Source organism: Megalobrama amblycephala, linkage group LG6, assembly GCF_018812025.1.
Source record: "Megalobrama amblycephala isolate DHTTF-2021 linkage group LG6, ASM1881202v1, whole genome shotgun sequence".
NCBI lineage: Eukaryota > Metazoa > Chordata > Actinopteri > Cypriniformes > Xenocyprididae > Megalobrama > Megalobrama amblycephala.
The window spans coordinates 40022361-40038694 of NC_063049.1; the positions used below are offsets into that span (position 1 = coordinate 40022361).

The following is a 16334-nucleotide window of genomic DNA, read 5'->3' on the forward strand; positions in this document are numbered from 1 at the left end:
CACCTGCTTTTCATTTAGGGGAAATTTCTCTTCAGGCATTCCAATTTCTCTCTGTTGTTCTCTCATCCCTCGTCTAACGTAAAAGCATTTCAAAGAGAAGGATCCGGAAGAGGAAATTACTCACTTAATCAGACATTAAGAGTGAAGTACCTTTAGAAATTCCTCAACCTGAAGCTGGTGTTCGCAGAGGCCCTGAGTGCTGCCCATGTCAACAGTTGGCATGACATGTTGTTGCTAAAACACTTGGTCAATCCTTATCATGGACATTCGGACTGGTCACATGTTGCTGCTCATATCGATTCTTCATACTGTATAATAACTCAGGCTAAACTGTATGTGTGAGCACAAGCAGACTTGCAGGAAGACTGGGCAAAATCCCAAATATATTGCGAATATCTGATCATTTTGATGGTTATACCAAATTAAGCATTGTGTATTAAAATCAAGCTCATGGTACAAGATGCAGAAATAAAATACAAAAGTAACAGTATATACTTTATATATATATATACTGTTACTTTTGTATTTTGTTTCTGCATCTTGTACCATGAGCATGATTTTAATATACAATGCTTAATTTGGTATCACTATATACAGTGCTTCCCACACATAGACTTTACTTGGGCGGGCCGCCCACGTATAATAATGGCCGCCCAAGTATATTCGGAGACACATTTTTGCTTTTATTATTTTTATCCTCTTATGCTTTTATATCCGCGCAAGATAATGAAACCATCCGCGATCGATAAACTATTTGTTTCGTACCTGCTCGTTACGTGTGCGTCAGAACTGTTTACTCCCGCTAGCATTCCCACGGGCGCTGCATTTTGCAAAGTCACAAGGGGGCGCTGTTGCACGTTCTACAAGCTTGCGCAACAGTGCTTCAGTCTGCTTCAAAGTGATTCTCAATCAATGAAAAGTGCAGATTTATGCCAAGCAATTGCTAATGAACTCAAGTTGATGAATTATTACAAAGTCTACTTTATGGCTTTTATATAAAATGTTTTAGACGATTGTAAGAATCTGAAGGATCAGCCTGCAATAGTACAGACATTTCAAAATAAGAGTCCCGGTGTATTTCGGGCTTGTTTATAATTAAAAGTCACACGCTACGTTTTTTCTTTTTCTTTTGGGCATTATTGGTATTTTGGTTACACAATAAATTGTATTTAATTTAATTTCCATTTAATTCATAGAAAATTACTGTAGTCTCCCCCACAGGAAGAAAAGACTAAGAACTTTATTTGACACATATATTATTCATTTTATAAATTTTACTAGTAAAATCTGTGTCCCATTCACTGAGAGAGACACTGTATGACAGCAAGGAGAACATACGAAAAGGTAAACCATTTAAATGCTGTAATTTTGCATAATTTACAGTGCATAATAATGCATAATATTAGTATGTAATTAAGTGTAATATGCTATGTAATTAAAATTAACTTCAATAAATAAAAATACTGTTAAAAAAAAAAAAATCACACATTGTTTGTTTGCCACATGTAGTAGACCATTTTTGTGCCGTGGGTAATAGGAGGATTTTTCACCCGGCTACCACCGCAAGTATATTTCAAACCTGTGGGAAGCACTGATATATAGTCAAACGGAATAATATAATTATTATATATTTGTTATATAATTATTTTAGCTGTATCATTCAGTAGTAGAGGTCAGTAAGAAGGTCACTTTATGTTTGACTATATAAATAAAGGTTAACGACTACTCAAACGGGAACTCAAATACTAGCAACTAGTAATTCTCAGTTTTCATCTTTAATGGTAAATGACAACCTGTTGTTCATAACACAACAGCTCATCTCATTTTTTTTTCGTGCTTTGTAATTTTAGACTTACAGAGTTGTGAAGAAGTGAAAATAAAAGATTTCTGAGCAAATTTTCACAAGACTAAACAGACATTATTAGATCAGAAACATGTATCCAATTCTATTACGCAATAAAAATGGTATTTTATGGCAAAAAAATGCTGAAGAATCGTATCTTTATCACAGCCATGTAAGGCAGCTAAGGAAACTTGAGATGCACATAAATCACCTTGTAAGACCACCAAATCTTGGCCTGAGCACGTGTTTTTTTTCATGAGTAAATCAGAACCTGTTTATCAAAACCAAATAAAGTTCTGTTTCACAGGCCTCTGTGACATGTATCCTCATGAAAATAAATATCGCATATTGTGCAATTCAGAAAAATAAATGAGGGCTATTAGAAGTGAAATAGTCTTCTACGTCTGTACAGAGTGAAACAGAGTTCACTGCCAGTAATTTACATCTCTCTGTAGAAAGTACAGCGTGCCACCCTGAATTGTGCCAATTACCATGATTCACACTGGGCTCAGAGGCATGATAAGGAAACTAATACCAGATCTCCGCCAGCAATGGAGCTGTAGACGCTCGACTATAAATCACAGAGACTTCGAGTCCACGGTTTCACATACTGTTCAAAACTCTCATAAGAGACTCATACGACCGCCAAACTTTCAAGCAATAGTTCACCTTAAAATGAAAATTTACCCTCATGTCGTTCCAAACCCGTAGTTTTTATTGTGTTTGCTTTTTGTTTTACATGTTGAACTCAAAAGGAGTATTTTTATGCAGCTCCACAAAGGACAAAAAAAAAAAAAAAAATCACATATATGAAGCCATCAAACCAGCAAAGGTTCAGATTATCAGTGAATAACAGATTAAATTTCAGTTCACACAAAGATTCATATGACTTCAGAATACTTTGAAAATAGTATACAAGTTACATGGATTACATTTATTGTGCTTTTTTGGGTGTTTTTGTCCTTTTGGAGCAAGAATTGTGTAACAATAATAATAATAAAAAAAATCTTCCATCAGAAACAATAACGGCAAATAGGTTGGATCAACATGTAGGTGAAAAAACACCAAGAGAAGTGGGTGAACTGTCCCTTTAAGTGCAATGTAGCACCTGGTGGGACAGAGACAGATGTCCTGAGATAGAAACGAGGTCACAAAATCTGAATCACATGAACCAATATAGGACAGGCCAATAAAGAGACAACACTTGGTCATTCTTCAGCAGCTAAAATAAGGTTCCTGGGACATAACCTGAACTGAGAGTCGTATTCCTGATCCCGAATTGAAATAGAGTTGGTTATATGAAGTTAAATATAAATAGAGTTGGTTATATTAAGTTAAATATAAACTGTCTGCCACAAGACTTTGGCATATGGCTATGTTCGGCATGGAGTACTGTACAGAATAAAAAGTATTTTTAGAAAAACTACTTAGACTACTTTGATATACATTGTAAATAGTAATATGCTACACTGTTGTCACATGACATGATGACTGGAGACCAGTTAGAATTACAATTTTGCAAAATGTTGTAGGTCATCCAGGACCTCTAAGCATACAGAAACTTTGCATACTGCAGAAATATTAAGAGTGCATTAGTATGTTATTCTGAACAAAGCCACTGTCTTTGTGGAAGAGTATATTTATTTACCTGAGCTGCTGGCAGACAGACAGTCGAATCAATTGAGAGACAACTAAATGAGAGTGATCAAGGTCTTGACAAGTGGGATTGTGCAAGGGTGCTAATTAACATGCAGACTGCAGTCAACTAATGGTTTTTATTGGCTGCCTGCGAACAACGTCTACTTTGACCCAACCTCAAACACTGTAGTTGTAGTTTAGGCCTGGAAGAGTTTGGGTTGTGTTGTCGACATTTCAAGAAGACGCTGTTTTCTGCTATGCGAAAGCAAATTAACTTTGCATGCACTTCCAAAGGATGAAGACTCTGGCTCGAATTGATACAGTATTGTTATGTTTGTATCACTGTGTAGTGCTGAGGAAGCCTCTGGAGATGAATTTCAGATATGGTAATGGGTAGGGGTTTGACGAGACAGTTAGCTCACGAGTTTGAGTTCACAAGAACGAGACGAGATTTACACACAGTATTTATAAGAAATCCTCAATGACGAAATACATGACTAGAAAAATAATCTGCAGGTGCATTTCAAATGTTTTAACTAATCATCTTGTAATGAATGTAATTTCAGTTCTACTTCCTGAGTGAAAACTAAAAGACAACAATACTCAAACACTGTAAAAGGTTTTGCCATAAACTGACTGGCTTCTCTCCTTTATGATTTCACATGAGTCTCTTCAGACCTTAGAACTGTACATGAATTATGAGCCTTACAACTTTTGACCTCTTAACTGAACTCCTTTCCACAATTGATCATAGAAATAAAAACAGTATAAATACAAATGAATAACCGTTTTCTTTTAGTCTTATTATGTGCAAACAATAAGTGCAACCAAAGGACTCAATATTCAAAGTGCAAATAGAGACCCTTTTTTTAAAAGTATGATACAGAGATATAGAGATGGTTACACAACTACACAACCCAGCTTAAGATAGTTTTCATATTGGGAGATATTTGAATGCATCAGGGAGCCGCTCTCAAAATGCGGGGTATTAAAATTGCATTTGAATGCACGCTCGCATTTTACTTTCACTTTCATGATCGCGCATACTCTGTGAATAGGGAGCGGTGGTGCTGTGCACGCATTCTACAAGATACATTTATCAGATGCTTAGGCTTTGTTGTGCAACGAATCCTCCGCTATCGTCTTGTCAGTCATCTCGTCACTTACTCTCGTCATGTGATCAGTGAACTCTGATTCCTTCTGCACTACGTACAGCTCTGCAGTTCATGCTGGATGGAATTGAAGCAACTGTTATCCAAATGAATTAAATGGTTTTTATTTTTATAAAAAGCAAAACGACAGTGGAGGCGTAATAAATGTGGCGGTGACATATTCTATCCTTCTATCCTAATTTCACCCTCACACCCCGTCATGGCAATTTCACAAGACTGCTTTCCACCTCAACGAGAAATCTCGTCACATTTTAATCTCGCAAGATCTCCTGGCATCTCCTGATCTGCCTAGTAATGGGCATTTGGATTCCGTCACGCTCTGTAAGGGGTAGACTAATCACAACAGACTGGGCCATCTGACCAAAAGTAGTGGTAAGCAGGGGTTTAGAGAGAGAATCCTTTATTAAAAATATTTCAGAAACTGTGAGAAATGTGGTGATGCTGCAATGTATATTATGAGAAAATTAAAGTGTTTTTGGACCTTGGATGCATGTAAACCTATTGTAGGAGACCTCCAAAACAAAATTAGCATAATAGGGACACTTTAATTCAAAATCAGGCCATGGACTACACCAGTCAGAACTAAAGAAAAGAACAAAACATCGGTTATCGGTACAGGTTCATTCTCTCTCTCGTCTCTTTGAACAGCTCACCACTAAATAACTCATCATCTGCTCAACCACCTCTTCTGTCTCGAGGCCTCTGGTGTGATCCACTCATGCTGATGTGTGACTAACCACGGCACTTAGTCCTGCGGTTCATTCAATGACAAGAGAAACACCACACTGCTACAGTCAAGTACAATGATGAAGGACAGAGGGAGAACTAGGGTATGCATTTTCAGATATGCAAACTCTTGTTTACTAAGTAAAGAAATAACAACAGTGTGCAAAGACAGGGCAAAAAGCATTCTGAAAATGAAAACCACAAGCCCTACTCACTCCAAAGGGCTTGGAGTGAGTACTTGAAGTGAGCACTCTAATGGAGCATCTAATACATCCTGTTTGAAGCCATCCATACTGCCACTTTATTTTGAATCGGAATGTGACCCACGCTGATATATTTATCTGTGGTGTACCTAGAATTTTATTTTTGGGTGGGTCCCATCTTAAAATGAGGGGGCCACAATATACAGTATATACAGTAAAACAGATATATATATATATATATATATATATATATATATATATATATATATATATATATATATATATATAATTTTATTTAAATATAATTATATATATATATATATATATATATATATATATATATATATATATATATATATATATATATAAATATATATATATTTATTTATTTATTTATTTTATTTTATTTTATTTTTTTTATTTTTTTTTACAAAAGCACAAAGTTTTGTTTTTATTTTGAGTGTACACAAATAAAAATAGTCCTTTACAAATAGGCCCTTACGAAGAGTTTCGAATGATGTCTTACTCTTATCTGTATGACCACAAATGGTGGAGTATTTTAAGTTGTTTCCGCTGTTATAATGAGACAAAATCATTGGGCATTGTGCCAATTTGTGTCGGGGAAGTCTCACTACTACATTCCAGGGATAATGGATAATGATAAAATATGTACTTTTTCTCCTTCTCGCTCATCTTTCTGTGATTTCTGGAAAAAGAGTAATATTGAACTTTGTGCATCCAGCATTGTCACCACATGTTAATGAACTCTTCAAGCACAAAGAAAAGACAGCACACAATGCGTGAAAACCGCTATTGCATTTTACCGTGCAGCATTGGTCAATCTATCAATTAATGATAGTAATAAATAAACAATTCCTTAAGTTTTTTCTATTAAGCAATCAGGAATCTGGGGGGGGCATGTAAATGAGGGGGCCACATACAGTTGCTGGTCATATAATTAGAATATCATCAAAAAATTGATTTATTTCACTAATTCCATTCAAAAAGTGAAACTTGTATATTATATTCATTCATTACACACAGACTGATATATTTCAAATGTTTATTCAAAACCCATTCAAAAATGTGGGGGAGATTCACAAAGAGTGGACTGCAGCTGGAGTCAGTGCTTCAAGAACCACTACGCACAGACATATGCAAGACATGGGTTTCAGCTGTCGCATTCCTTGTGTCAAGCCACTCTTGAACAACAGACAGCGTCAGAAGCGTCTAAAGACAAAAAGGACTGAACTGCTGCTGAGTGGTCCAAAGTTATGTTCTCTGATGAAAGTAAATTTTGCATTTCCTTTGGAAATCAGGGTACCAGAGTCTGGAGGAAGAGAGGAGAGGCACACAATCCACGTTGCTTGAGGTCCAGTGTAAAGTTTCCACAGTCAGTGATGGTTTGGTGTGCCATGTCATCTGCTGGTGTTGGTCCACTGTGTTTTCTGAGGTCCAAGGTCAACGCAGACGTATACCAGGAAATTTTAGAGCACTTCATGCTTCCTGCTGCTGACCAACTTTATGGAGATGCAGATTTCATTTTCCAATGAGACCTGCACACAGTGCCAAAGCTAATCATTAATTGGTTTAAAGACAATGGTATCCCTGTACTTAATTGGCCATCAAACTCGCCTGACCTTAACCCCATAGAAAATCTATGGGGTATTGTGAAGAGGAAGATGCGATATGCCAGACCCAACAATGCAGAAGAGCTGAAGGCCACTATCAGAGCAACCTGGGCTCTCATAACACCTGAGCAGTGCCACAGACCGATCGACTCCATGCCACGCCGCATTGCTGCAGTAATTCAGGCAAAAGGAACCCCAACTAAGTATTGAGTGCTGTACATGTTCATACTTTTCATGTTCATACTTTTCAGTTGGCCAAGATTTCTAAAAATCCTTTCTTTGTATCTGTCTTAAGTAATATTCAAATTTTCTGAGATACTGAATTTGGGATTTTCCTTAGTCGTCAGTTATAATCATCAAAATTAAAAGAAATAAACATTTGAAATATATCAGTCTGTGTGTAATGAATGAATATAATATACAAGTTTCACTTTTTGAATGGAATTAGTGAAATAAATCAACTTTTTGATGATATTCTAATTATATGACCAGCACCTGTATATTTCAAAGTGATTTCAGAATAAATTGCCATAACGTGCTACCCATGATGTACTCAGATTTAGCAAAATTACTTACTAAGTGATCACTGAATGAAGAGATTCTCTCTCATCTTTTAAAGCATACAGTGTTTCTTCATTACGATGGTCTGAGTGGACAGAGCAGTGAAAAATGTGATAATTTCCTTCAAAACCGCCGGACATTTGGTTCCACTTACAAAGACTAAGAAACAGCCCTGTTTATTTGAGATGCTCTGGTTGAGTATTGCTTATGAACTGCAAAATGAACTCACATCAAAAAATGCCCCCTACTGAGACAAAACAAGAACGCCAATGAAGAATAATCAAGTAAAGTTTGACATGATGAAAACCACATGACTCCCCCTCTAGAAATGCAGCCAAGACATTAATGAGTTTCTGATGAATTACAAAAACTGCCTAAGAGGCATTAGATGCATCCTGTGCCTTACTACAGCTCCTCAGCCAGCAAATGTGTACCTCTCAGATGACAAACCTACGGACCGTCCATTTACTGATAAAGCTTTGAACCAGGAGGGAGCAGGCCGTCAAGCCATCAAATCTGTAAGGCTTTAGAACATGCAGTAAGACTTTTATCTCTGACAGATGCTAAAAAAGAAGAAGAAGAAGAATCAAAACTGGCAACTCAGCAAGACTGAGGATTAAGAGAAAGGGAGAAAGAGAGACATGGGAAAAATCAGAGAGGATGACAGAATAATGGGGGAAAGTGAGATATTAATAAGAAAACTAGGGGAGGTGATCAGGAGATATTTCAGAATCCAGCTCCATTGACAGCAGTGGATTAGTGAGCAGCTCTGCCCGGTGAAGTGAACACGGGTTGGAGTCAGACTCGCATCATAAATCAACAGAGAAGGTTAAACGGCTTTTAATGCACTCAGAGGGAAGGGGGACAAGTCTCTCCGGACTGTCATTTACAGATTCTTTTTCCAAACGGTGCTCCAGTACAATGTCACACAAGGACTGTGAAATATAGCTACAAAGATATAGTGATATTCTTCAGCCTTCTGACAATTTGATATGCCTCTTAATGTGTATGTGAAACAATTTAAATATTCTTAAACAACATTTTCATATTTAAGAATTTGCTCTGAAATGTCTTAAAATGGCGATTAAGGTGGAACCACCATTCAGACACTCATTACTAAGATAATTCACAATGTTCAGAGCAAAACACAGCAAAAATCAAGTTAAAAATAAAGCATGCTTTCCAGACAGTTTGTCGCTTAATAAAGAGTGATTTATTATGGAGCCCCGCACATGACATGCAAGAAAAAAATTAAATGGTGCGCACGACTTACTAATTTGTTCCCTCGATTTTCGAAATCGTGCACAATATTTACTAAAACGTGCGCACGATTTACTATTTCGTTCCCTCGATTTATAAATCATGCTCATGATTTATAAATCGAGGGAACAAAATAGTAAATCGTGCGCATGTTTTAGTAAATCGAGGGAACAAATGAATAAATCGTGTGTACGATTTAGCCTACTATTTTTTTTCTTGCATCTCATGTCCGGGGCTCCGTAATTCATAAATAAATAATATGCAAATATACATAGAAATTAACATCTATATTATCTAAATATATGTTTACTAAAACATATTAATATATAAAAAAATGACACAGAGACCTGCATTTTAGTGTGATAAATTAAACAAATTGTGAATCAGAGTTTTGAATTGATTGCCTAAACTGATTCAATTGATTCAACTGAACCGATTCTACCAACACCAGTTTTAATACTGAAGTTTGTGCTGCTTGATATCTCATCAAAATTGCCATAATTATGAGATGTAAACTCTGGTATTCAGCATCTTCGAACATACTAAAGTCAAAACAGATCCATGTGCAACTTTTTTGCAACTTCCATATTCTCTTGTGAAATACTGAAGAACTGAGAAATAGTCTAAATAGCCTAAAGACAGTCTAATGACAGTCAGTGTTGCATAATTATGCTTTACCGGTAAAATCATCGCTAATACACACACATACACACACAGTATTCACTATATTGCTCAACTCTAATGCACACAAAAACACAGAAAACATGCACAACCTCTCGCAGACACGTGCCTAGAAGTACATGAAGAACTGTGGCTGATCCATTATGAAGGCAAACCAGATGTTCTAATTTTGAATTTGCCAAAATTACAGGGGCCCCTCACAGGCAGCTTTGATAGAAGGATGAAGAGCTTGTAGAGCATGAGGTCATTAAAGTGGAATTCAAAAGCCAACAATGAGAAGTGCAAGAGTAAATCATACACAGAGTGACTTCAAAGACCACAGGCTCATTAGTGCGAGAAAATCAAAGGTGACCTACTAGAGGCGACTGTAATGCACAGAGAGGAATTAATATTTCCCCAAATTTTTATTTTATAAATCAATATTTAATTTTTTAAATATTTACCGAAGAATCTGCAAATCATTATTAATAAATAAAATTAATTAAATAAATAAATGGAATAAAATAAAAAATTTAAAAAAATAAAATAAAATAAAATAAAATAAAATAAAATAAAATAAAATAAAATAAAATAAAATAAAATAAAATAAAATAAAACCTTCAGTGAGAATGTGCATAACTGTTGCAGATTGGGCACCGCACCACAGCCACTTCCACACTTTACAGGGCAACTTGTTTGCTGTTGATTAATCTGGAGTGTTAATGGACATTGATCACTGCACTAAGCTCGTTGACCTCTCAGACAGCTCAAGATGTGTCAATATTTGCATTGGCTGAGTGGCAGAGAGCGTGTGTAAGCAACACCTTGTCTCAGAGGTCTTTACGCAAGAGCCGTACATTATATTTTCTTGAGTGCAAAATATTAAGGGTTTCATTTCCTACACAAAAGCCCATGTGCATCCAACCTTAGCACAGTTTTAAAATAATTAAAAATTCACAATTTTTGCCTATTTTATAAACGTTCCTGTTCATATTTTGCCTGATACATCTCAAGTCTTTCACTAACTTTCTCTGCCTCTGCAACAACTTTCCTTTTCAGCCTTCCATTGGACAACCTGGTACTATTTTGGTAATGCCCACCTTTCACAATCCAATCAATTACCAATGGATAAAATCAAGTCCCGCCCAACATCTTTTTCTCACTAAATATCCAATTTCAGTTGGAAATACTTTATATTACGGAAGTAAAATGGGCTGCAAATGGCTCTTAGCATTGACTGTAATATCTTGGTAACACTTTATGTTTTATTTTTATTTTTATTTTTTTTGTTTCATTAGTTAATGCATGCAAATTTTTTACAAAAGTTATATACATTAACATTAATGTATTATGAACAAATGTATGTTTTTAAATCAAATAAACTTGAATCAAAACTTTATTAATTTAGGTTAATATAATGAGTCCATTAAATAATTAATTAACTTTAACTAATAAATGCTGTAAAAATGTTCATTGCTAGGTCATATGTTAACATATTTAATCTTATTGTTACCCATATCTTTTGCTTGCTATCAAACCTTCCTCAATTTCAACATACTTTCAGAGAAATTTATGAACGAGACACTGTCCAACCCGGCTGGTCCTAAAAGTCTCAGACAGGTCATTTATAATTCAGAGTTTGGAGGAAGTGCATTCTGAGCTTTTAGGTATTGGATGTTGTCCGTTCTTTTTCTGTTTTTTTTTCCCCCTCTGCTGACATCAGGACAGGCTTCTTTTCAGAGAAGTACATGTCTCTTTCCATTCACAATGTCATCTCTCCTCAGCAGGTAATCAAACTATGCCGAGTATAGAGTTTGGGCCCAGGGATTTCGTTTTGGATGCTGCTAGCAAATAAATCACAACTGCTTCATTCTGAACGGCTGTTTCCCGCATCTTCTCGCCGCATATGATGACATCTACAGCTGTAGACAGAGTCCTCGTCCCTGCAAAGCCCATTCCACCAGTGCCAGTGCAGCAGGACTGCACAATCACAGTCTGAAAGCAAGACTGAAAGGCTCCCACTATATTCAAAAAGTGCCTGAGCTTTAGGAGGATTTGGGATCCTTTTCCACTCCATTCACTAAAGTGGAATGCTAATTAAGAGACCGGAGAGGTCAGATTGTGTGAATGTCCAAAGAGAAAGAGGAGGGGACACAACCATTGCCCAAGTGACAGTTAAAGGAATAGTTCACCCAAAAATGACAGGGTTGTCATCATTTACTGACCAATCGGAATGTCCGAGCTGCACTTTTCCATACAATGAAAGTAGATGGTAATTTATTCAATTAAGCTCCCAAAAGGATAATCATCATGGAAGTTTTAGGAGACATAAAAATGGACACAAACGAGACACAGAGAAATAAAAAGAATATGAGAATTGGATGAGAAATATTTGAGTTTAAGGGGGTCCTTGATTATGATTTCATTTTTTTAACTTTAGTTAGTGTGTAATGTTGCTGTTTGAGCATAAACAACATCTGCAAAGTTATGACGCACAAAGTTCAATGCAAAGGGAGATATTTTCTGTTACAGAAATCGCTTTTTAAGGAAAACAATAAATGGCTGGTAGGGACTACAACGAGCTTCTTCCCGGGTTGGTGACATCACAAAGTCGATGAGTTGAATCAACTCCACAGCAACTACATAAATGTATCCACTAACCATTCAGAAACGTCCAGTTTCATTCTAAAAGTTGTAACTTCTTCCTGAGTCTCTCCATCAGTGTCGACACCGGTTTGAACAATGTAAGGCTGAACACCGTTACTGACAATCCTCATTTTGGCTGCGTGAGATTCTCCAGCTTTGTTGTTGTTGAGCTGTTAAAGCTCCGCCCTCTTCTGGAAAGGGGGCCGGGAGCAGCAGCTCATTTGCATTTAAAGGGACACACACCAAAATGGCGTGTTTTTGCTCACACTCGAAGTGGGGCAAATTTGACAAGCTATAATAAATGATCTGTGTGGTATTTTGAGCTGAAAGTTCACAGACACATTCTGGGGACACCAGAGACTTATATTACATCTTGTAAAAGGGGCTTTAGAGGTCCCCTTTAAAAAATCTTAGGAGGAGAGTAAGTGGACTCTGATTTGCCTTGAGAGAACTTTTTCTCAACAAAATTTCCCAAAGCAAAATTACCTGATCTATGAATGAACAATCTCTGAGAATGAAAATGTTCCTCTGGATCCCGAAGAAAGAAACGTCACAACTGCAATCACCTTAATTTCTCAGTTGCTTCTCCTATACAACAAGGTTAAATGATGAAGAGCAAATACAGAATTTTGACGAAGTCACCTACTTCTCACATTTAAATAAAGCATAGAGATATAAACTCAATATGAAATTTTGATGAGAAATATTTGAGTTCATATTAAAATTTCAGATTTTGGTATCTTGGTATCTTATTCCTCTCATCACTTTGCTCCATTTAATCTCACTCTTCTCTAAAACAGAGATCTTATCCATGTCTCAGTGTGAGATAATCACTGAAGATATTTAAAATAATGACATTTACAGTCACTTCTGGAGCTCAGCGGTGTGAATCCACTGTCATTGCATGGAAAAGAGCAGCTTGGACATTCTTTCACATCCATTCCGGCATGATTTGGAATTTCAAAGAGGTGAACAAATGATGACAAAATATTCACTTTGTGGGCAAATCTTTCCTTAAAAACACAACATAGAGCAACAGGCTAGTGAACGTCCAGAAAATACATCCAATGAAAGACACTTAAAATGTGACATGCACAATGAAACAAGCAGCCCTTTACTCCAGCACTGATCTAATTCATCGAATTATCCAGGAAAATTATCTCTCCCCCAACCTGCCCCAGTCAAGTGGGCTGACCCACGGCTCACCCAGAACATGCAGGACAGGCAGACCCAGGTGCGTGCGCGGCCGGCCAGTGCGGCTGGCAAGTTGAGAGACACGGAGGGCATCACGAGATCACGCTGACGGCTTCCTCTCCTCTGGATCCTGGACAGGACGCATAACTATTCCACACGCTGGTCCCACAACACTCCACAGATCCATGACACACTGAGGAGAGCTGCATCAACTGGCGCTGCTGTCCTCCTCGCCACTCTCTTATTCCAGGAGCCCTCCCTCCGTCTCTCTCTCTCTCTCTCTCTCTCTCTTTTTGGGGTCATGTATAGCTCGACTCCACAGGAGAGAGGGGGAGGTGACTGAGAGCCTCTTTATTTCTCCCCACTGCTCTCCTTGTCGGCTTTAGCCCCTCCTCTCTCCATGTCTCTCTCTTCAGTCTTACTTTCATTCACATCTTCCACCCCCTGCTTTCCTCTCTAACCTCCCCCATGAGCAGATTTTCTCAAAGCGTGCTCGCTCCTTCTCACCTCAAACTCCTCTAGCTTATCCTGGAGTCAAATATACCCACAGGGAAGAAGGGTATCTGAAAGTCTCAATTGTTCCTCCTGGATTGAGTCACCTGTATTTCAAGATTTGTATCCTGAGGAAAAGACTCTGTAATGTCAGGTTTCTAGAGTTTCAGATAAGAGATCTCAACAACATTGCCAAGAGTCAAAAGACTGAGATTTGAATATGAAATTAGTTCTAAATAAAATTCTTTCAAATGCAAATTTTCTGAGCTGAGGAATCTTTGAGCATCAAAATAGGCCACTACGAATTCATGTCACAAATGAGAACTCTTTATTTCTCCTAAATAGAGATTAAAAAAAAGTAAAAAAGTAAATGGACCTTAACTTTTGTTCCACAGATTTTCAGCAATCACTCTTTGCAATGTGTCTCGACAAACCCTGAGCAATGAAAGAGAAATTTCTGAGCATTAAAATGTATCTCTGGACCACTATAAACTTATTTAATAATCTCAATTGTTTCTCCTAAATGGAGATTAAAAAGGAAAGTAAATGTTCTTGAGCATTTGTTTTGCAGAATTGCAGCAATCTCACTTTGAAATGTGTCTCCTTTACAAGAAAATGTCTCAAACTTTGCTCAGGACACAGTCTGCAATCAAAAGTCACAGATCTCAATATTAACTCAAACATTTCTCATCAGATTCTTCCAAGACTATCCAATTAATTTTATAACACAAAATTCTTAAAGCATACCAATAATTGTCTCATTTGTGTTCTGTAGGAGAAACATCTGATACAAAGTTAGTACTCCATTAAAGAGTTAGTTCACCCAAAAATCACCCTCAAGCCATCCTAGGTGTATAAGACTATCTTCTTTCTGATGAACACAATCTGAGTTGTATTAAAAAAATATATCCTGGCTCTTCCAAGCTTTATAATGGTAGTGACTGGCACTCCTGATTTTGAAGTCCAAAAAAGTCCATCCATCCATCACAAAAGTAATCCACGTGGTTCCAGGGGGTTAATAAAAGGCCTTCTGAAGCGAAGCGATGGGTTAAGAAAAATATCTATATTTATAACTAGCTTCCGGCAAACGGCCTAAGCAAGTTGACTTGCCCCAAAAGAGTAACCCCTGACGCAAACTATGACGTAGGATGTAAGAGTATCATAAGCTTAGACGCCTCTTGCGGTCCAAACAAACAGGCTGGGCAACAAACTCAAGTTCACCTTCTCTTATGTCGAAATCCACCAGCATTTCTCTTTAAAAAAAAAAAAATCTCGTTTTAGACTTATAATTTGTGACCGGTGTTTTGTTTTGCTCTATCCTTTGCGCTTCCATGTTCATCAATATGTCATACATCACATCAGAGGTCACTCTTTCACTCTAAGTCGATCTGCGTAGGCCGTCTGCTGGAAGCTAGTTGTTTTAGTTTATAAAGATTTAAATATGGATATCTTTCTAACAAAAACCCATCGCTTCGCTTCACTTCAGATAGCCTTTATTAACTCCCTGGAGCTGTGTGGATATCTTTTATGATGGATGGATGGATGGATGGATGGATGGATGGATGGATGGATGGATGGATGGACGGACGGACTTTTTTGGACTTCATAATCAAATTCACTACCATTATAAAGCTTGGAAGAGCCAGGATATTTTTTTTAATATAACTCTGATTGAGTTCATCCGAAATAAGAAAGTCATATACATTAAGGATGGCTTGAGGGTGAGTAAATTATGTGATCACTTTCATTTTTGGGTGATATAGCTCTTTAAGACTCTTCATTTATTAAAGAGAAATGCCTGAGAGAAATACTCTGTTCCTCTGGGAACCTAGGAAAGAAAAGTCACAAGTGAGATTGTTGTAATATCTCAATTGATTATCCTAGGTTAAATGGAGAGTAAATGAATACTTTAGATTCTCAGTTTAGCAATCCCAAGTGTCTCCTCTAGAGTTTCTGAAGAAATCTCAATAGTTTCTCAAACTGTGCTCAGAAATGACAAGATGAAGTCTGAAATCAAGTCACAGATTTCTCATCAGATTCTTCTAAGACTATCCACCTTAATTTTATAACTAAACTCTTAATGCACGTCAACAATTGTTTCTTTTTTTTTCTTTGTTTTTTTTTTTTTTTAAATATGCCACATCAGAGACAAAGTTAATACTTAAATGAATCATCATTGCAAACTCCATTAAGACTCCTGAGTTATAAAAGAGCAATGTCTGAGAAATACATTGTTCCTCTGGGCACCTAGGAAAGAAGTCACAAATTAAATAATAACATCTCAATTGTTTCTCCAAGAAAACAATGA

At 36.9% G+C, this 16334-nt stretch overlaps 1 protein-coding gene across 9 annotated transcripts in view; it reads right to left on the minus strand.

Annotated features, from left to right (window-relative positions):
* The window catches only part of tns1b (tensin 1b), a 320941-nt gene that overhangs the window by 213448 nt on the left and 91159 nt on the right, over positions 1-16334 (minus strand). Inside the window, exon 1 of one of the 9 annotated variants that reach the window (XM_048194583.1) lies at positions 13547-13817. The exons of 7 other annotated variants lie outside the window; for them this stretch is intronic. In XM_048194583.1, the coding sequence (XP_048050540.1) occupies positions 13547-13627 (81 nt within the window). In that variant the 5' untranslated portion in view covers positions 13628-13817. Of the gene's footprint in view, positions 1-13546; positions 13818-16334 lie in introns of those variants that run through there. One more of the 9 variants, XM_048194592.1, reaches the window with a different exon arrangement.